The sequence below is a fragment of the Cavia porcellus genome, unplaced genomic scaffold (genome assembly GCF_034190915.1).
Source record: "Cavia porcellus strain 051 isolate PalLab524CR breed Dunkin Hartley unplaced genomic scaffold, mCavPor4.1 scaffold_17, whole genome shotgun sequence".
NCBI lineage: Eukaryota > Metazoa > Chordata > Mammalia > Rodentia > Caviidae > Cavia > Cavia porcellus.
The window spans coordinates 22,171,882-22,194,074 of NW_026947500.1; the positions used below are offsets into that span (position 1 = coordinate 22,171,882).

Here is a 22,193-nt window from a genome sequence, read left to right on the forward strand (position 1 = left end):
TGAATGCTGAATTCCAAAATACAGGGTCAATCAAGTTATTTTCTTTCTAAAAGGTACAGAACAAATTTTTCCAAATAACTGAATTTGATTAATTTTTAAAAAGTAAAAGTAACCTAAACAAACCACCTTTGAAGCCACTAATATAAAATATATTCTCATTCTTTTTCAATAATTATTTTCCCTAAAAGACTTAAAGGGACAGCTTCAGTGACTGGCTAACTGCTAATTTAAATTTTCTCTTTTAAACTACCCTGTATTTCCTCTAACAGTATCATTTTGAACTCGGGGAAAAGTTATGATTTCTTACATTGAGTGGGTTTGTCTGGACCTAGAAACTAAATATGGTGAGCTGAAATAAAAATACAGGAAGGTTTCCCATCAGAAAATGCAGCTTGGGTGCTTCATGTGGAAACCAAGATGCACCTGGGCCACACTAATCCCCCAGCACTGCCCCTAGACAGCACCTGCCCTAGACAGCAGACCTAAGCAGCAGCAGCAGCAGCAGCAGCAGCAGCAGCAGCAGCAGCAGCAGCCACCGCCTCCCATCGAGCCCTGTGCCAGGGCGTGCCGGACCCATGGCCCATGCACCCTGGTCTCCCGGGACACACCAGAGACAGGTCAGCCCACATGTCGTTCCGACTGTACCAAGGGCTCTTGAAGCCATACGCAAAGGCTTAGTGGGACATCAAACTTTGTATTATTATTAGACTTACCACAAACTAGTCACATTAAAATGAATTTCTACCTTTGGCTTCAAGTAAAACTTTCGAGGAGCCTTAGCAATATGGCCGAGTTAACATTTTTTCTTCTGATAAGCTTCTGGAAAAGGTATACAACACTGAAAAGTCCAAATTATCAATAACAACAGGGAAGGAGGACGGTACTCATTACTGGAAAACCCACCGTCTCCGTCAGAGCTGAAACTGGTAAGTGCTAATAAAGCCCGACATCTCTCAGCTTCCGGCGATGAAGGCTGCCTGGAAGGCACCAGGCGGCCTGGGTGGAGGGCTGGCTGGCGGACACCTGAGAGGCCGGGAGGTGGCACACAGCACACAAACAGAACAGGCATTTATGAGTCAGGGCTCTGGGCAGCTCCACCCTGCAGAGAAAGCAGAGGGCTCAGAAAGGGCCACCCTGGTGGGACCAGCAGAGTTGCTCCTCAGCCCACATGCAGCAGAAGGGCAAAGGCCAGGACAGTGGAACCTGGAGAGCTGACTTCATGTCTGCATCTGTGTCACACCGGAAGGAGCTTGGCAAAGTCCCTGTGAAGCCAGAGCCTGATTTTTCACCCACATCTGTGCCCGATGCCTCCCAAACATGGCTTTTCTCAGAAACCTGTGGCTGGCACCTTGATACCCTGGTTCCCCATGGAGACTGCACGGTGACGGAGGGGATGCTGAACTGGTACCGGCAGCAAGGAGAGGCCCAAGTCTTAGGGGATGGTAGGGAGCCCAGCAGAGAGTCAATTTATAGGTGGAGTGAATGGGTGGTGCCAGGAAGTTGTATCCCCCACAGCTGCCTGGAAGCTGTACCCCCCTTCCCCCGCCATTCTCCATCAGCTCTGCCTCTTTCCACTTATACAACACTTCGGGTCTCAAGAGCATGGCATGGACCGAAAACCTGTGGGAGCCTGAAGCCAACATCGCTCATGGGATAAGAAATAGCGCCTAAAACTATCCTGCAATTCATAGGTAACTGACGTGCATGACACACATAATTGGCTGGGAGACTTTAATGCTAAGCCCCACCTATAATACAACGAGAATTTAAAAGACAGTGGGCTATCATACATTCATACGGAGTTCCATGCCGACAAGCTGAAGGCTGAGTACCCTCTACGATGTGACCCTGAGGCAGCCAGGAGCTTGCAGAATCCCCAGGAACACAGCGCTAAGAACACAAATAGCAGGAGACGTGCGGAAGGCACCTGGACCTCACTCACTGCTCTGCAGCTTTCCTGCAATGGCAAACAACTCTTGGAAAAATTCAACAAAACACAGCCTTCTCAGATTTACCTGGGGGTCCCATTTCCAGGAACCCCACGATGTATTAAACTCACACATACACCAGGGCTGGGCTCTGAGCCCAGACACCATGCATGACCTTCCACCTGGACACACCTCCCATGGGCACAGTGCTCCTGGGCCTCCCCAGCCCCCAGCCTGGAACACCTCCTGTGACAGGGACACGGACATACTGGAGAACCAGCCCTTGCCCGACAAAACCTGACCCCACGTGATGTGACAAAGTGCCTCTGGAGGGCAAGGTCACCACTGTAAGTTGAGGTCGGTGGAAGTTGTTTACTCAGCTAACAGAGCATAAGAATTACTTCTGCCGCCAGTGTGTGTACCTGGAATGCCTTTCCCCAGCCTCTCTCACCTGCCCTCCCTCTCAGGACCATTCGCCTTACTTTTGGATAAGTACAAGTTTAAAAGACCAGGGAGCCCACAACCAGGGTTCTAAGCCTCACACTTCTGCTCAAAGACTGGCTGTGAACCAGACTCCCAATGCAAGGGTTGCCTCATCTGAGTGCTCGGTTGCGACCGCCTTAGAAAAACAGGTGCACTTGGCTCGCCCACTACTCACACCTGAAAATCACACTAAACCTAATGAGCAACTCTGGCCATTGGACCCTGAAGATGCACAGTAATCCCAGATGTGTTAACTGATACAACAAAGCCTTCCTGCATCACTTCGGGGGGCCTTGGGAAACAGTCCAGACTCATACACATACCGATAGCTGCATTTTTAATAAAGGACCCTTAAAAGTTGCCCAATTATATCAACTAGAAACTTTTTAAAGCACATTAAACGTAACACTATACTGTGAAGAAAGAAGAAATCATTTGAGAGTCAGGAAAATGGATAGGGTTTGAAACTGTGATGTTAGTGAAGTAAGTCAGATACAGAAAGCGAAATAGGCATGGTTTCTCTTACAGGAGAAAACAAAAACATAAATGAGTAACACAAAGGAGAGAGGCACAACAAGAAAAGGTAAGCCTCTTAGGGATGGAGAGAGAGACAGGGATGGGGCAGGGGAAAGGTAGGGAGGAGGGTACAGAGAGACTGAAAATGCCAGGATATGCTAAGCGCCAATCCCCCCCCCCGCAATAAATTTAACTATGAGGTTTTACAAACACATATTAATTTAAAAAACTAAAATTGCATGGCTGCACAGATACCGTGTCTACTGTATATTAAAGCAATATAACTGGTTTGAATCAAAAAAAAAAACAAAAATAAAAACAGAAGTTAAAAATCCTTTGTCCATGTAAATTAGTATTTAGACAACAGCATCACATATACACACAAACTCACATCGAGTCCACAAGGAATACATCCAGGTCTGTACATTGCGTTGCGGGTAGAGGAGGAGACTACCCAGGCCAGGGCAACAGAGACCGGCGATTTTTGCTAACAATGCTTAGTAAAGCATAAAAAACTTAAAATAGCTCCCAGCTTTCTTTGTGTGTAAGAATATAAAACAAGAGGCACAGTTAAGGTTAGTTCTTAACTATAGCCTATGGCAAAGATATAAAGCAACTGGAACTCTCATCTATCATTTGTGGGAATGTAATATTTTCCACTTTGGAAAACAATGTGGTAATTTCTTAAATCGTTAAATCCACTGTATGAGTCCTAGGTATGTACCAGAGAGAACTGAAAACACATGTCTGTGCAGAAACCTGCAAGAGTCTCACAGTGGTATTATTCATGATGGCCTCGGGCAGGAAACAACCCCAACTGGCGTACAGCAGCTAGGATCTGCCATACAATGGAATACTATTCAGGAATAAAAAGGAACAAACTACCAACACATACTGCAACACAGATGGGCCTTAAAGACATGCTAAGTGAAAGAAGGCAAACACACAAAACCACCTACTTCACCTTGGGCAGAAAATGCACATCTAGGAGAGTAAGATGACTAGTTTCCTATTGCTGGACCAGGCAGCAATGGCAGGGTCAGTTGGTGGGCCCTGGAGATTCTTCTGGGGTGGTGGAAAATATACAAACTGGATGGGGACGATGGGAGCAGTCCTTGGCAAGTTTACTAAAAATTAGTGAATTGTTATGGTATACAAATTAACTCTCAAAGCTGCTGGAAACACACAGAGACACGCAGGGAACACACAGCAGGCAGCTGCGAAGTGTCCAACCTGTGTTTCAGTTGTGCTTCTTACCTTCCCGACTTCAGGGTGGAAAAGATGACATCAGGCCATTAGCATTATGAGAACGCAGAATTCTGCATTCGCTTTCCTCCTAGAGATAATAAGGGAGCACAGGGGGAGAGGGAGGCATGTGCAGAGAGCAAATAAATCTGCTCTTTCCCCATTACAGAGTTCAAGCCAGGTCAGGGCCCTATTAGACTGGAACCACGTGGTGCCTTGTTATCGCTGGGCAGGGCCAGCAGGGGCCCTGCGGGGGCCTGGGAAGGGGCGGAGCCCGTGGATGCCTGAGACCTTCGCACTGTGAACACAGGATTTTCAAAAGGGCAAAGCCAAGGAAGACATCTGGCCCATCGACAATGATACTCCGAGAAATTAGGAAATGACAGACTAGTGCAATTCATGCATTTACTTCATGTGACTTAAAATCTAATACTGCAAGCACAAACTGCACAAGCTCCAAGTAACTATCAACTTAACAATTAGGTATAATTAAAATATCAGCAAGGCTGGCAGGAGCCAGCCCCTCTTCCCTTCCCCGCCCACCTCCTGACAATTAAGTTCTGCCCAGCACCTTCCTGGGCTCACTGCTGTACCTACCCGACTCTGCACATCCAGAACACCTGCCCCTCCCCATCCTTGGGACAGGGTCACGGTGCCACCCTTCCTGCTGCTGTGGACAGGAAGCTGTGCTGAGCAGTGTGCAATGGCCGCAGGCTGGCAGTGCTCAGTGGTGCAGGCTTCGAGAGGCACAGGAGAGGAGCACGGGGAAACAGTGTCCCAGACGAGGAGCAGAGCCGTGCCAGGTGGTCCCTGGAGTTTCCAGACCACCACAGCCAGGGCCCCAGCCAGGAACCTCCCAAGGGCAAGCGTCTTAGGACCCTCTTAGAACTGCTGGGACATCAGGCTTTGAATAGGCAAAACAACATATTCCAAAGTACATGGTTGATAAGAGGACCCATCTGACAGACATAATATGTGATTATTTTTAGTTGAAATTGACAGGGCAAATTCCATCTTATAAGAAATGAAATATTATGGAAAAGAATAACAAGCAGGAAACCAGAACTGCTATATTTACCCCCTCCATCCCCGCCCCCAAGTATTTCCTCTATTTTGGAAGAAAGCAATGTCCCTCCACCCAGAGACACTCAGGCAAACAAGCGGCCGATGGGCCTCACTGGCATGGCGGGTCATGTGCCTGGGCCCAGCAGACACAAATGTCACCGCCTCTCAATGTCCAAAGAGTCACACGAACACCAGACAGGAAACTGCTCTGGCCACTGGCCTGGCGGCACCGCCCTTGGCCTGTGAGATCCTTAGTCACTCTCCTTGCTGACCGACAGGAAGAGCACCACCCAGGAGAAGCCACTGAGAACCGCCCGGAGTCCTCCACACCACCCCTCACTAGGCAGAACCGCTGTCCTTGGTCAACGGGAGTCAGAATATTCCAAGAATGCCAAGGACTGCTGGACGTGACCAGTGGTGTTTTCTCATGATTCACCCTGCAAGTTCCCATCCCACATTGTTTTCTTCTCATCCCTTCCTCCGTGTTCTAAAATGAACTTCACAGGGGAAAAGCAGGGATCAGGTAAAGAAAAGCAGCAACCTGCCTCAGCTGATAGAGCTGGCTGGCTAAGGAAACATTTGACATGAAAATTATCCTACATAAAAAAATAATTTCTTTCCCCATAAAAAATTCAAGCAAGCTCGTAATTTAAAGGGCATGTGGAGTTTCAATCCTTAGCAATTAGGGAGCCAGCATCAGTCCACTGGGCTTTATCCAATGACCCTCTTAACTACTTGAAAATGATGTCTGATTATCAAGTAATGTTATGGCTTATCTATAAAAACTTCTTTCTAAAAATTATCGATCCTTGATTACATAACCAAGGCCATTCTGAGAAGCCTTTTTAAATGATGCATAACCCATTACTCACAGTTGAGACACATGCTGGGCCATTTCTTCAGAGTCTAAGTGGGTTTCAGTTAGTAAGTCTGCGTTTAAGGAAACTTATTAACTGTTCCAAGCCGACTGTATGTAAAAATAATCATTATTGGAAACCAGGCCTATAGCTGTGGGGCAGGGAAAATGGACATTTCGGCAATTGTTTTTCAAAGCTCCTTGGAATTCCCTCAGTATCTTTCAGGACACCAACAAGTACTACATTTGTAGAAAATCAAAACTTGGTAACTTCAACCAAAATCAGTAACACAGCTCCAAAGACTTCACCTAAAGCCCTCTGTGGAGGAATCCAGTGGAAACTTCCAACAGACCCCAAGGCAGACTGGCGTAGGCCCCAATCCAGTCCTCTACTCTCAGCTTCCTGGGTCAGCATGGGAGCCAGGCGCGCCTGGGGGATGAACGGGCTGGGGTGTGAGCCTCAACACTGGGGACATTTCAGCCGGCCCCAGATGCTACCCCAATGCTCCAAACCCACATTCTCAGGGTCACTATTCCTGAGACCACATGCCCCACTGTCCTCTTGGTTGTCAGGGTTCTGTTCCCACTACAGAGCAGAGACACAGGGCTTTAACACCTGAAAGTGGTATTCCAAAGGCTCATCACTGATAACTGTTAACCACCGTGAGCACCTAGGCAGCGCACGGCAACTCCTTGCTGGATGAGGAAACTGGGGCTCACACAGGCGAGTCTGTCCAAGGCTTAAAAAAAAGCTAGGAAAGGGTGAAAATGGGATTTAAAGCTGTTAGTCTGATTCTGAAGTCCATGTCAAGTGCGACTATGAAAGGGAGGAAAGGACTTTAGATTCCAATTCAATTCTCATAGCACAGATGACCTACAGCGTCAGGTGCAGCCGCCTTCAGAGTTGTGTGGAGAGAAAAGTTAATGGAAGCCACACATACTCCGCAAAGAGGAAAATGCAGTGTCCACCCAGGCAGATGAGTGCTACCCCTGCTAACAAAACTAGAGTTGGGAAGTAAAATGTTCTCCACAAATGGATAGTTTTTTACTGGGCTATTATTATTAAAATAGCCACTTCATTTTAATTCAACATTATTTCTAATACAATATTAAACTATACTATAATAAACTATCTTTAAATAAGGAAATATAATGCTGGTAACCAATTTTTTTCAGAGGAGAAAGTCCCACCAAGACCATTACAGAGATACTTCCTTTATTCTTAATCTTCACGTAAAGGACATGGCTCCAACTCCAGAAACCCACCTCCCTTAGAGGAGGTAATGAGGGTGCTATAGTCCTCACAGATTAATAATGGGCCCCCTCCTTTCTCTGTAACAATGCATATGACCTTAAGGCAGGTTTACTACAAAAAAAAAAAAAAAAATGGACAACTGAGAAGCTATGAGTATCTGCTCAAAATCTACACCCACAGTGAGATATCCTGTAGCAAGTCTGAGTTCCCCCCTCCTGTTACTGCCATCAACTCCATCGGGAGCTACTTGAAGTTAAGCAAAACTAGGCAAGAAGGAATCATCTTTGGCCTTCTCTTCCGGAGCCGAGCTACACCTTCACTCTTTCCACGGGACCTCCCCTAAGATGGCTCAGGACACGTGGGGCAATTCTCTAGGCACTGAGGTCATGGTCAGCCTCTGAGTCAGAGTCAGATGCCAAAGGTCCCAGCTCTGGAAATAGCATCGCTAGATTCAGTCCAAGACGGGAGACTGTGGTCACACAGCAGGCCCCCGCCCAAAGCTCAGCCAGTGAAACTGTGTTACATCTGCGCTGCATGCCCGCAAGCACACACACCTGGTACACATCACACTGAGACCTCAGTAATCCTCTGCTGGAAGACATTTCAGCATCACTCAGATCTGTCTTATGGTATCCTGGTGCTCTCTGATTAGGTGACACTACTAAGCCAACGACTTAATCTCTAAGGAAGAACCAAAGTGCAGGCAAATCAGCACCTTCTGCACTGCTGGAGGGGAGGGGAAGAGCAGGCCTTCCAAGTCTGAATGAGCTCAGGTCTATCCTTTTTGTTCCTGTAACCCTGCAGGAACTATCCTGCATCTGCCGGGTGTGCTGCACAGAAAGTGCAGCTGCTGTTCCCCTAAACCACACTGTTCTCCCTCACCTTGTCCGCCAGTCCCCAAGAGAGTCCTGGAACAAGGTTTTCAGGACCCAGGTGCAGCCTTCATTTAATCAGCACTGATTAAATGTGGGGACAGGGGTTTGACTTGTCCAGTGAGCAAACCAGATGGAATGTTAAAATATTACACTTAACTCTCAGTTTGCAATATATCAAAGAAAGAACATGCAAAAACATAGAAAGCAGCCTCGCATTCAAACACTTCGGCATCTGGACCACACTTAGGTCTTTTTTTATTATTATTATTATTATTTAAAGAGAAAGAAACAAAAGAAAAAAAACAAAATAAAAAAGGGTAGAAATTGCTTGGTCTGCGACAGGTGTCACAAAACCTTCAGATAATCTGTGCTTTCTAAAGGCACTGGTTTAAGGGTCAGGAATATTGCCCAGTGGCAAAAGCATCTGCTTGGCAAGCACAAGGTCCTAAGTTCGATTCCCTGTGCCAAAAAATAAATAAATAAATAAAGGCTCTGGTTCAATAGGTCAATACATGAAGGCAGGCAGCTGGGTCACAACAGAACCCTGGCTTGCTGTCCACAATGACTGTACATTCAAAAACTGACCCAGTATACCCCAAGCGAGCCCAATGGCAAGACCCTCTCCTTGAGGTGGCTGTACGGGCATGATCTGGAGCTGTCCAGACTTCTTCCTTCACTCTTCAGTGTTCATGATTCATAGCATAAGCCTAGCCTCACCCGTCTCCTCGCCTGAAACCCAAAGTTGCTTTGTCTCTAGACCCTGCTAGGGAGCTGCCCAAGTAGATGGCTAGAAAGACCAGTAAGGGACCAGGGGACCCAGTTCTGGACCTGGGCCAGCACATGGTCTGTGCACAACCTCAGGACCTCCGTGCTTTCACTTGCAAAATTAAGGGTTTGAAATGGAGATGCTTGTAAGGCTTTCCCAACGTTCACGACCCCAGTCCTCCACAGCTTCTCCAGTGCAGTGGCCTTTCCCTGAAGCTTCGCTGTTGGCCTTTCCCTGTAAGGACCCCTCTCCTCCCCCTGGCTTAAGGCTCAGGACGCCAGATGTACCTAAGACCTCAGGAAGCTGTTTCAACACAGCCACCAACAGCTCTCCCTACTGCCTGCTGCACAAGTTTTCCAGTTGCTTTAGACAGAGCCTTGCTGTTGATGATTTTCTTTCCTGAAGTTGCCTTCATGTTTTAGTTCTTCTCAATGCTCTGATGGACAGCAGCATGGTGCCAAAACCAGATTTCCCCAACTCTAAAACATTATGTTCTCTAACAGAAACTCAAAGTGACCAAGAATTTAAGGAAAAATAATCACAGACATCTAGACTTCATTTTCTGTCTTAAATAAAAACATTGCCACTTCGTGCAATGAAAGATAATAAACAGCTAAAATCTTTTCTGACACAGGAAACTACAAATGATGATACAGGAAGAGATGGGCCCAGGATTAAGAGCCAGGTATCTGTATCAGCTCCAAGGTCCTACAAAAGGAACTTCAAAGCAAAACAGTTTGCGTAAAACAAAGAGAAACCATTACTCACTGAGTGTGAAAAATGATTACAAGTCCATTTAAAATGGTGCTTTGCTAGAAAGCAAATCTTATATCAATAGCCTGAAAATACTTTGAGAACTTCATCTAAAACGGTGACACTTCATCCCTAAAACGGACAAAGTGAAGAGAGACGCACAGGAAATGATACAGCAGCTCTGACACACACTGTTTGCTTTCTTGACTAAAGCCAGGACATGCAAATTTGTAAATTACCGCATCTGCTACTGGCCAAGGAACAGTTACAGGAAGAAACCAAGGTTGATTTTTACGTCTATAAATAAATGTGAGAATGTTTTCCTGTCTGTCATGGAGGAGATAAAGACCAACGCATGGCATCACTTGCCACACGTCATCAAATAATCACCCTTGCACGTCCTTTTCTGAAGAGGTGGCGCCCTACAATGTATCAAGTATTTAGGGAGCGGGGCTGGGGATTTAGCTCAGCGGCATAAACAGGCAGTCATGAGTTCGATCCCCGTTACTAATGAAAAGATTAAAAAAAAAGTATTTAGCAAGCACCAGCTGCCTTGGCGGGGGTACCCACCTGCCCCCCACTTGGACGGGGCCATCTCTGCCCCTCCCAAGGCAGGACACATGGTCACACAGCTCTGGGGGGCTGGCTGTGCCTGAGGCCCCCAGGCACACTTCTGCAGAAAATGAACCCCGTTTCACCAGGCTCAATTCCAGGGAGGATTAGAGTGGATATTTTAAAACCACACCTAACAGTGCCACAAGGACACAGAGGGCTCTGAGTCAGAATGCAAGCAGGTTGCTACAACTCCAACCGAGGCGGGAGGGTTCTGGGCACAGTGACTCACTAGGTTCTTGGGGGAGACACTGAGACTTCCCACTTACAGGGCCAGTGTTTCCGACCTGTGAAATGAAGAACAAAAGCATAACTAGGGCATCTACACACTTTCGGTGCAGCTCTGGAAATAGAAATATTAAGTCCTAAAAAGTGAAGCGGAACACTTACCAGAATGGCTAATACAAGTACATCTAACCGTACTGAGCCAAAGAAGAGGCGTAAGGAACTGGAAACCATACACAATGCTGGTGAGAAGGGCAGCTACTCGGAGGACAGCTTAGCCATTCTTCAACAGTTCAACACAGGACTGTCCCACGGCCAAACCATTCCAGTCCTAGGTGCACACCCTGAGAAATGAAACAAGTCTACACCACAAGTTACACTGATGGCCATAGAAGCATCATCCGTAACAGCACAACGATCAAAAGCTGCAAAAAAAAAAAAAAAAAAAACCTAACATCTGCCAACCAACAGTAAACAAAATGTAGCATATCTGTACAATGGAATACTATTTTATAAAACACCAAACTGCGGATGTTTGAAAATTGCTGAGACTTGAAACACTGTAAGTGAAAGAACCAAATCCAAAAGACCAAGTCGTGTGTGATTCAATTTGTATCAAACTTCTATAAAAGGCCTAAACTATAAAGTCAGAAAGCAGGAGAGTGGTTTGAGAGGAGTAGGGGGACTGAGGACAGATGGTGACGGACGCATCCTAACGATGGGTTGTGAGGCCGGGGTGCTGCTCAGTGGTAGAGTACTTGCCTAGCACACACATGCATGCGATCCTAGGTTCGGCCCCCAGTGTGACTCCTCCCAAAACTGGAGCTGTACAACTGAGTCTCTTACAACTCAACAAACTGTAGTATACAGGTGGTCTTTACAGATACTCAGATACTTAAGAGAAATTCAGAACCACTATCTTTTGTCAGCAGTGGGCGCCCCAGCACTCACATGTACTGCCCGAGTACATGTTTATGGTACATCTTAAACTAGTCTGTGTATATGTAACAGGGAGGGGAAAAAACAGCCCAAATTGTGTATGAACAGAATCCAGAAGCAGGTCTGTTTCTTTTCCAAATTCTTTCTGGGGTTCCTGTTTAGCATCTCATGCCTTTCATAACAACTTTTTTTTCTTGGACACCAAACTAAGGGTAGAAAATTGCCACAAAAATTAATAGCAGGAGTTTTGTGATTTGTAGTTACGTGCGCCAGCATAAAGTGAGCAAGGCTACCCTGTCTATGAAGATGTAAGAAAAGGAAGCACATATTCTATGACCACTTTTCCCCATTTCCCATGGCTTCCATGGTATTAATTACTACAAATCATTCGTTTCTCTGTTTACACGTATAAAAACCTGACCCTTCACAGTTATGTAGTTCTCAAACACCAAAATGTCTTCATTTACAGGAACATACATTAAATGTTAAACGTCTTGGAGATATGTCCATTTGTTCTGCATCTTCAGAAAGATAAAAGAAGTATGCAACTGCCTTTTTTAAAAAACACCTTTAAAAAGAAAAGCTGAGGTCATGCTATAGGTGTGGTCCTGAAAACATCTGGGACATTTTTTGAATGACAACACAACATCCAAAAATCACAAGAGACTGAAAATGCAGAACTCTGGAACTTTTGAAAAAATTCACCATGCCTAATTCTAAAACTTTTTTTTTTTTTTTTTTTTACTTTGACTTGAAACCAAATGTTTAGAGGAAATAAAACTTACTGATGAAAAGAGAAGGGAGAAAGTAACACAAGAGTGAAACAGGCTGAAAACTTTATGTCCCCAAATATAATGGTGGCCTAACCTTGCTGCAGTCCTTCAAGGGAAGATAAATACGAATTCCTAGTCTGATTTCGGGCCGTGAAGACAATCTGCCTCCCTCCTGGAGGCCAACGGGCCCTGAACACACCCTGCACTGTTCCTGCACACATCTCACTCAGCTCTGCTTTCTAGTCTTGTTTTTTGTGTATGTCAATTCTCTGAAGACTATTTTCTTTTCCTTCATGTGTTCTTTCCTCCTTGCTCAGGATTTTGTATAAATTTATCTAAATACACAAACAATGTGATAAAATTCATGTTACATATAGAATTACAAATAATGTCACAGTTCTGGCCCTGAGTTTCCAGTGCATCCTAAATCATAGGTGCCAGCACAATTTCTGGGATGGGTACCAGCCTACAAAACAAAGATAAATTTATTTTTTTAAAACTATATATTCACATAAAAGCATCAAAGCTATTTACATGCAGATAAGTCAAACTCCTATCTGAGCTCACAGATCAAGTAAAAGCATTCAAATGGGCATAGTTAATTCAATTACCCCACTTCCCACCATCACCCCCAGCCTGTGTGTATAAAAGATTGCTTTATCAAAACAAGGCGCTGCACACTAGTGCAGGGTGGCCTGAGGTAATGTGAATCATCTCAACGGTTTCTGCTACACTGGTTTGGGACTTTTATCACATGCTGCTTTATAAGTTATCTTTTGATATGCTGCATGTCTTATCTCCCCATAGCTAGAAATGACATCTTCTGTGTTCGTGGCATTTCCTGCTGCTTCTAAGTTGCTGGGGATTAGCTGACTTGGGTTTTCAGCAATCCTCATTTTCCAAAACATAAAGCACGTTAGTTTTCCTCCTGTGCATTTTTCTATGCATGTATATTGAGATCATATAAACCTAGAGTTAACATGATGGGTAAGAGTGTAAGAAAATAAAAATGGAAATGTGTTTTTCACAGAAGATACTTTTAAAAACATGACCGCTTTTAGTCCAGTCATCCTGCATGAGTGAGCCCAAGAGCCTGCTTAGCACATGGAATCAGGGACACAGAAAAAAAGATTCCACTAAATACCACTGTCTGTGTCTCACAAACATGGCCAACTTAAGTCTGTTTGCCTCTTATAAAATGAAGCCCTCTACATTTTTAAGTTCTAACAACAAAAGACTTTAAAAGATAGCAAAGTAGTAAGTTTTAAATACTTTACCTAAAATATCTGATATGGTTCCAAATCTATCCTGTAAAATACCAAAAAAGTCACTCTCATTTCACACATAAGGAAAGGAAAGCTCAAATGCCAAGTAACAAAAGAGAAAGTGACTCACAATGAGACACATCAAAGAAGGTTACTGAAATTTAAGGAACATATATGGAAGACCAAGCTCCTCCAAGGAAAAGCAGAACAGCAAATGCTGTGGGAAAAATAGAGTAACATACTTAGAAAACTGGAGTAAAACCAAAGTCAAGGATTTTATAGCTAGCCGAAATGACTTACTGCAGTAACAACAAACTTACAAGCACACATGAAGCCCCAAGCTCTTGCTGAGAAATCTACCTCAAGACTAGCTTCAGAAACCAAAGTGACTGCTGAGATACCAACCTAAAGGCAGACAATGAGCCTGTAATGCAGATTTGCCTGCAGACTTAAACTGTGGTTCTGTAAGGACACACCACAGTGTCAGCAGTGTCTATGCAGTGGTGGCGAACCTTTAGCCTGCGTGCTGCAGCAGGCTGTCCGCTAGCACTGAAAGTTCCGGAAGGTCTGCCATCCCTGGTCTCATGGCTCCAGTGCAGACGCCCATCAAAGGCAGCAGCATGGAAAGACTCCATCACAACTACAATCAGCTTATTCACTGTCTCACAGGTATTAATCTAGAAGTAAGAGATACGATTGTAAGCCAATGTTGGAACTAAAGAACGAAGTAGCAAATAATACTATTTAATTTCTCAACAGCTCACAGTAAGGAATCAATACACAAGAACAAAGTTAATATTAATAAGGAAAGATAACTATTAGGACAAGAACAGAAGACCTCCCATATACCAAACAGGACAAAAATAATTCAATTATATAAGGAATCAAAGCCAATCATACTGATTTTACCAACTAATATAAACGGGCTCAACTAGTCTATCAAATAAAAGGATCTTCAGAGAAAAACAAAAGTCAAGGACTAAGGAGCAGGGTCTGTGGTGGAGAATCTGCTGAACATGTGTGAAGCCCGGGTGCCATCTCCAGCACTGGGGGCAGAGGGGCCCACAAGGAAGAGACAGGGCTAAGACCAGCATCTGGTCTTCTTGTCTCCAAGCTCTTTCTAGGAGGGATGAAAGAGATCATCTACAATAAAACCAGGAAATTTAAACCACATACACTTTAACAAAAACTTGCATCGTTTGAATAACTAAAAGTTTACTGTCAGTAAAAATTATAAAACCCCTATAGCCAATATGAGTTTATAAAAATAAAGTATGAGTTATAATATAGTATAATATAAAGTATGAGTTTATAAAAATAAATATATCTTTGTGGGATTCATTCATCTAATTCACAAAGCGAATATCTGATAAAGTTTTACCTCCTCCCCCACCCCACCCTATCCAAACTAGCTATACAATAGAACCTAGGGCCCCTGCACTGAGCTCTGACAGCTCTTTTTTATTTCTGACACTCAGGCTCACTGAGTGGGTAAACTGCCCAGGCTGGGCTCAAACATGCAATCTTCCTGCTTCAGCCTCCAGAAGTCATTTTCTAATTGCTGGGGATTCAGTGTTGAGTATCATTTTTCTTACATATCTGCAGAGATCCAGAAATATAAAAGTGAGACACATATCACCTGGGCTTAGGTCCATGCTCGTTAAGGCCTCTCACAACAAAACAGGAATGTAAACAATGGCAGGCCATAACTCACTATGATCCTAGTAGGTGCTACTAAAAATAATGTACCTTATTAGTGCTCGGGGACCAGGCACAAAGCAGCAGCTCATTAAAACACCTAGGATGAGAATGACTGCCGAATCAAGTATTCTCTCACAGGCCTACAAGAATAACTGAAAATCCATGAAGTTCTTCTCTTCTGGCTCCTTTTTCCAGCTGAACTCATGAAAATGGCTTTCATGTTTCATGGCATAGAAGAGTTGATGGCTGCTGGCATCCGATATACTAAAATCAACAAGAGTGTAATTATCTGCATGCTTTCAAGTGTTTTCAAAATTCATGCTGGCTGGGAGTTTCCTAACTTAGAAATGTGTGCTTAACGCTGGTGGTCTAGGACTGTCAATAACCTGACAAAAAAGAATCTTAAAATCTTGCCCAAAGCATTTTCATCTACAGCAATTACTTGACTAGTATGGACCTCACCCACTTTCACGAAGTGTTTGATGCAGTCTCTCAACATCCTAATGTCACACTGCTGGCTGTGACACTACATTAATGGTACATTTACATCAGCTGCTCCATGTAAAGCACTAGGAACAAGGCTTGACACATGGTAAGTGTTAGCTACTATTATATTAATAGTTCCATTCAAGCATTCTTTTTAAAATATGCGACTAAAGTCTGTGAGGGTGAGTGGATGACTATACTTTAATTTTTGCCATTATGTTAGCTGAAAATAGGAAGGAATTTTACTACATTTAGAATTCTCCAAACATTTTTTTAATTGCAGATTCTATAAAATAAATCTCTGGAATGAATGAAACTGTAATGGCATAAAATTATACAGGTCAGACTTTCTTCTTATGGCTACCAAAATATACTTATTAGCAATTCTTCCTAGGTCCGGCTTTGAAAAGAAGAAGAAATAGGAAAAAAAATTCCAAGATTTGTGAAGCCTAATCTAATTTGAGATGTGGGTACAGAAGATTTAATATTTTTGTTAAGGATTTATAAGAAAAAAGACTCAACAAACAGGACTGAGATAGGAGTTCTAAATGTTCTGGAATAAAATAAACTGCGTATTAACAGTACCATAATTAGTCCTTTTGTTTGGTTTCTTTGTAATTACTTTTAATAAATTACTCTGCCTCCCCTCATCACTCAAGTAACTTGTCATCCAAAGGCACAATCGGTACAACGCAGGACACAAAGCCACTCACAGAAGGGCGGGCTAGGAGGAGGAGGGTGGGCTGATGGCTCCGGAGCTGTGACTCACAAGATCCATGAGGCTTTTCCACGGAAATCAAGTGTCAATGAAGCTATTGTACGAGATTGTGGGCTATATAAATGGAGGCCAGTTATGACTTCTCTCAGGGCAACGGTGCTCTCAGAAAGAGCCAAGGAGAGCCAGCCTGGGGCGCCACACAGAGGGAAGCCTGCCTCAGGTGCAGAGGATGGGCTGCCTCAGTGCCCCACTGCTGGACACAGGGCAGCACTCAGCAACTCGCCATGCCAACGCTGAGCTGTGGGAGCTGACGGCTCCGGAGTCCAGCAACCGTCTACTGTTACGGGTCCAAGGAAGAGCTATGGAATTTTTATCCTTCTCAAATGCTGGGTTCCAGAAATCCAAAATGAACATAAAATAGGCTTTTGCTATAAAAGACCAACAGCAGTAAGGCACTTGGGTAAGTAGTTTAAAATGTATACCTACCTTGATCACTTTGAATATTTTCAGTATTAGCCTGTAATAAAAGTATCTCTCTCTTACAATATACAAAACTTAAAATGGAACAGTACATGGTGCCAAATACATAAACCTGGAATCCAGGCTGAATTTTCTACACAATTTTTAAAATAGTCTGTGAATTACTATTCCAACTAAGATTATCACTGACCATGGATCAGAGTCAAGTATGTAGAAAGGAAAAAATGAAGTAACAGTAGACTGAAAACACTCCGTAATTCAGGAAGGACTGTTACCATGAAGAAAAAAAGAGCAGTAGTTCTTCCGCACACTCAGCATCCCCCTCAGCTGAAATGGCCACTGAGTACATGCGGTGCACACTTCTCACGCCCATTGTGAGATCCTCACGCTTCACTGTGGATTTCTCCAGGAAAATGCCAATACATTCTAAATAACTTTATTGGATCCCAGGCCTGGCAGAAAATAGTTAAGGTAACCTTAAAAGGTACTGTTGTTAGAAACTGCCCGCACCAAGGCTGAGTTAGACCATCGTTACCAGAGGTCAGTCTTGCCTGGACACTCTCGGGCACACACTGGGCATGGACATAATACTGGTGAATTTCCAGGGTTTGAAGAGTAAGCCAAGGGATTATCTCTGATACCACTGTGTGCGTTCAGTGATGACCAAAACTAGCACTGCAAAATTATTCCCAGTGTATTATCATCAGGTACACAAAAACCAGGAGGGGTTTTTAACAAAATGGAATCTTTTTCCTTTAAAGGAATCAATTATAACCTACTCACACATCTCCCTTAAGGGAAGCACTATTTTACAGCCTTTGTTATATTCTAATTCTTACAACGTTGATAAATTTTACTTGCATGTACTTATGAAAAATAGCCCTTAATTTCTGATTGTGATGCATAACTTGCATTTATCTTTGAATAACTTAAAAGTAAAAAACAGGAAAAAAGATTCATTCTTCATCCAAAGTCTACAGGCATTCTGTAAACGATTATTTTTAAAAAGATGTATACAATGCGCTGCTGCGGTAGCCACTTTTCACATGCCCCTGGCAGAGTGGCCGGTCCACTCACAATTGCCCTTTGTGCTGTCATACATGTTCTTCTTGCATTTCTATTGCAAAAATTATTCAGCTAAATAAAAGGAGCTTGAAATGATGAAAAATGAAGAGTATCAGAACAGGAGGAGAAAATGTCCCAAGACAGAAGCAGAGAGGCGGCAAGTCTGTTGTTTTAAATGAAGAAAATAAAAAACAGCATGAAAGAATTCAGTTACAAGGGGCTGGGGGTTTAGCTCAGCGGCATAAGCGTCTGCCTTGAAAGCAGGCAGTTGTGAGTTTGATCCCCGGTACCGGTAAAAAAGAAAAAGACAAAAAAAAAAAAAAAAAAACAAAGAATTCAGTTACAGCAACGAACACAAGCTAGAACACGAAGCTAAAATAAAATGGAAATAAATGTCACAGGAGATTATGAGGAGATGTGTAAGAGAAGAGGACGCATCTTCAGAAAGGGTAAAAACACAGCACAGAATGGCAGTGCAGCGATGTGGTGAGTGGGAATGACATGAAGCAGGAGGCACAGAGGCCAGCAAAGGCCAGGAGAGCATTTTAAATCACTTATCGGGGAGCACATCTCACTCACCCAATTTACTTTATTTCACTATTGGTTATTTTAACCCGTAGCTGAGCACAGGCTGAGTTTGTTTTGCTTCCTGTTCTGAGTTCACTGAAAAACTCAACTAGTATTTCAAGTTCCATCAAGCTGTGCCCATCACTTGGCACCTTGGAGAATTTCTTTAGGGGAGGAAAACAAACAGGGAGACGTTCTTTGCAAGCAGCCCCTTGCCTGTAAAGAGCCTGGCCTTTCACCACCTCTGTTTTCCTTTCTCAGGCAGGTCAGAAGGTTCCGCTTTCCACCAGGCAGTAAAAGTGGACCCTCCTAATAGGAAGAAAAATGTTACAAGCCTCGCACAGTTAATACAGATGAGGCCTGCAGATGCCAAGGCAGACCCCTGGGGGCCAAGGGGAAGGGCAGTGGGGTGAAGGGGAAGAGAAGTGAGGGCAAGGGAAACAAAGTGGCCATAGAGCTGGACCACAAATAACTAAAGCTCACTTTTTTATTTGACAGTCGTATAAAAAGAATGAAAGCTGGAAGGAAAAAAACAACACATTTTCACTTTAAAATCGATGAAAGACACAGTGGTTGCATGAAAAATAAAAAGACAAAGTGAATAATTTGCATCAACATATGGCACGGCAGACATTTTTAAAAAAATAACTACAATTGATAGCAAGTTAACTACCCAGGTTCCTACCCATAACACGTTTGAATCCTAGCGAAAGAGTGGCAGACCATCCCCGGTAGAACAGTGCGATGTGTGTTTCGGAAGAGGGGGCACAGTTCGGGACAGCTTCTCCTCTTCTCCCGAGCGTCCCGCACTCTTCTACCCGGCCCCCAAAATATCACTGGCTTTGCCTCAGGAAGCTCGGAACCTGCTCCTGCTTGTGGCAGGGGAAAAACAGTAGGCATAAGGCTTGAGGGCACTGAGCAACACTAGAAAAGCCTGGGGCAAATCGGGAGGAAGGTGCCCTGCCATGGGGACACCGAAATCGCCTGTCTTTTTGCCCCTCCACAGGTTGGTCCTCATCCAATGCATGCTCCCTTCAGGACTGCGGCCCATGTTTTCTGGGAGGGAAGGGCAAGAGATGCTTTCTTCTGGAAAGTTCTAACACAACGGGCTGTGACAAGGACAACAGTTATATGAACAACTTCCATTCTCTGGTCTCCCCCAGTTCTTAGAAGACACCGTGGTCAAGTGATGGGTGTCACGGATATGGTTACCTCTAGTTCCCTCTTGGCGGCGATGACACCCAGTAATTCACAAAGGTAACAGCTCCTCCTTCTTGCCAGACAGCATGCATTCAGTATTCTAATCTTATTTTGGGTTTACAAAATAATAGCTACAAAATTTTTCTTTTAAAGATGTGGCACCCTGTGATATTTTTTTCCCCATTCTTTAGCTATTTCATGGTCTCATTCATTGCCCTGCAAACATTTAAGAACACCTGAACGATGAGTGATAAATACACATCACGGACCACAGTGTTCCGAGGTATGGTCCAAAAACTCAGGTCTATTTGCAAAAACAATTTTTCTATTAGTTGTTTCACTGAGGTCATGCACATGCCTGCCTGCTTAGAAGGGAAAGAGCTGGGATACCCCTCCTGGTGCACACTGAACGTTGTAGGCTGTCTGCCTACAGACAGCCATACTCCTAGGCCAGGTCTTTTTCCAACTCTTAGACCTGCCCTGCGGTATCCTTAAGTGCACTTTGGAACTCTGGTATCACCTTCGTGACAGTGTGCTTTGCGTACATTCTCAGACACAGCAATGCCCAAACTAAGGCAACTCAGCCCAGACGCTGGCAGCAATGCTATCAGCAAGAATTTGGCTTCAGCGCCGAGAGTGATTCATCATACATTCTAGCAGGAGAAAAACAACACACCACTATTTTAATCCCTTGGTGCCCTCCAGAACCAAGAAGACAGTAAAAATATAATTGAGCAAAACAAACGAACATTGTTATCTGCTATACCATTTGTAAAATATATTGTCCCGTTTTAAGAATGTTCTAAGTCAACTTTGAAAAGAATGGATGACTTACCTTATTTCAAAATACTTGTCACAGTGACAAATCAAGTTTTAACCTAAGACAATTTCAGGAGAAAATCAGGCACTCCAAACTTCTACAGAGTAACAGACTGAAAAATCAAGGCTTAGGAAATTTCTCCTTTGGCATTACCGTCTTGTAAACTCCATGTTGGTGTTATAAAAAGCAATCCACTTCTTCCGTGGCAGCTCTCGGAGGACACGGTTTAAAGTCCAGCTGAGTGAGTTACCAGAGCCAGACACGAGTGGGAAATGCCCTCGGGTGCTTTCTTTCCCCTTGCAGAGGGGCCTCGGCCCCGCTAATCACCACCAGTGCCCTAAGCACGGGACCAGCTTAAACCCTGCGGCTGCATCTCCGGAGCCCGGGACAGGTCTCCTGCGGGTCAGCAGAACACAATGCGCCGGTGGGCACAGGGCGATCGCCCAGCATTTCTACAAAACCTTCCATATCCTTCAAAATCATGGCTGCGGATTCCATAAAACTTTTTTTTTTAATGCTACTCTGACAGCCCTGCGCCCGTGTACCCCACCCTCCCTGGCAGAGCCCCTACCTTCTCAGACACCACCTCCTCCTCTTCCTCCTCCTGCCTGCGCCTCCGCTTTCGGGGTCTCCGGTCTAGCTGCATCCATCTGGTGACCTGGGGTGAAACCCACAGCACACCTCGCACAGGTCGCTTCACGAGGCCCGCGAATCCCCCCAACCGCGCGCCCTGGGATCCCCTATCCCCCCACCCCCACCCCCCGTCCCCGCACTCACCTCTGCGTCCACCCGCCGCACCAGTCCGCAGTCCGCCCCGGCCGGGCGCGCCCCCTGCAGCGGCTGCAGAGGGAGAGACACACGGCGGGGTCAGGGCCTCGCACTGGGACGCGGTCACCGCCGCAGCTCGCGCCCCGCGCCCGGAGCCGGAGGGGAGGACGACGCGCCCGCCCGCGCGGGGGCCGCAACACCTCGGCGCGGGGGCGGGGCGGGGCGGGGCGGGGCGGGGGCGGGGCCTCCTTAAAGGTACAGGCACCGCGCCCCCGCCTGGCCCCGGCGTGCGGATCTCCGCTGCAAACCTTGCTCTTCCTCTCCGGTCCCCCGCGTGCCGCACCTGTCCCCCCACTGACGCCCACGCAGGGCCTCGCAGGTGCGCGCTCCCGGCCCAGGATCTCACAGGCCCAGTGCAAAGGAGCCTCCCTCCTGACAGCCAGAACAGCACTGGGGACCGGAACAGGACCTTGGGGAAAAGCGCCGCTGTGCAGCAAAACTCGGCCTTCAGGCCCCCGACCTGGGGGGCCACTGGGTAGAACTGAAAGGAGCAGGCTGTTTTCTCCATTCGGGAGATGATTTCTACTTCGTTTATAAAAAGCGTGCGCTATCCCCAATTTCCCCCAACCTCTAAAAGGCTTCCTCGCTGTCCGCATGGGAAGCTGATGGAGCAGACTGCTAGCCAGGCTGGGAGGAGAGTCCTCCTACCTACTGACTGGACAGGCCCTTTAACTTTATCGCATTTCTTTAAAAAAAATCTGTCTTGCCCTCTTTATTGCTTCTCCATTTTTCTTTCAAGATCAAAAGGTTTAGATCAAAGCCAAGATCCAAC

The 22,193-nt window shown here is 45.2% G+C and overlaps 1 protein-coding gene and 1 long non-coding RNA gene across 18 annotated transcripts in view; both read right to left on the reverse strand.

Annotated features, from left to right (window-relative positions):
- Positions 1-20,602, reverse strand: part of LOC134471099 (uncharacterized) — a 30,428-nt gene extending 9,826 nt beyond the window's left edge. The window contains exon 1 of the long non-coding RNA XR_010040455.1: positions 904-20,602. This is a non-coding gene — a long non-coding RNA (uncharacterized LOC134471099). The remainder of the gene's footprint in view (positions 1-903) is intronic.
- Aopep (aminopeptidase O (putative)) overlaps positions 1-22,193 on the reverse strand; it is a 383,307-nt gene that overhangs the window by 79,322 nt on the left and 281,792 nt on the right. For all 17 annotated transcript variants that reach the window (XR_010040451.1, XR_010040447.1, XR_010040448.1 and 14 more), the window contains 2 exons: positions 21,371-21,433; positions 21,165-21,251 (listed from right to left, as the gene is read on the reverse strand). Coding sequence is in view for 11 of the 17 variants with exons in the window: in XM_063229043.1 (XP_063085113.1) it covers positions 21,165-21,251; positions 21,371-21,433 (150 nt within the window). In the remaining 6 variants the exon portion in view is untranslated. The remainder of the gene's footprint in view (positions 1-21,164; positions 21,252-21,370; positions 21,434-22,193) is intronic.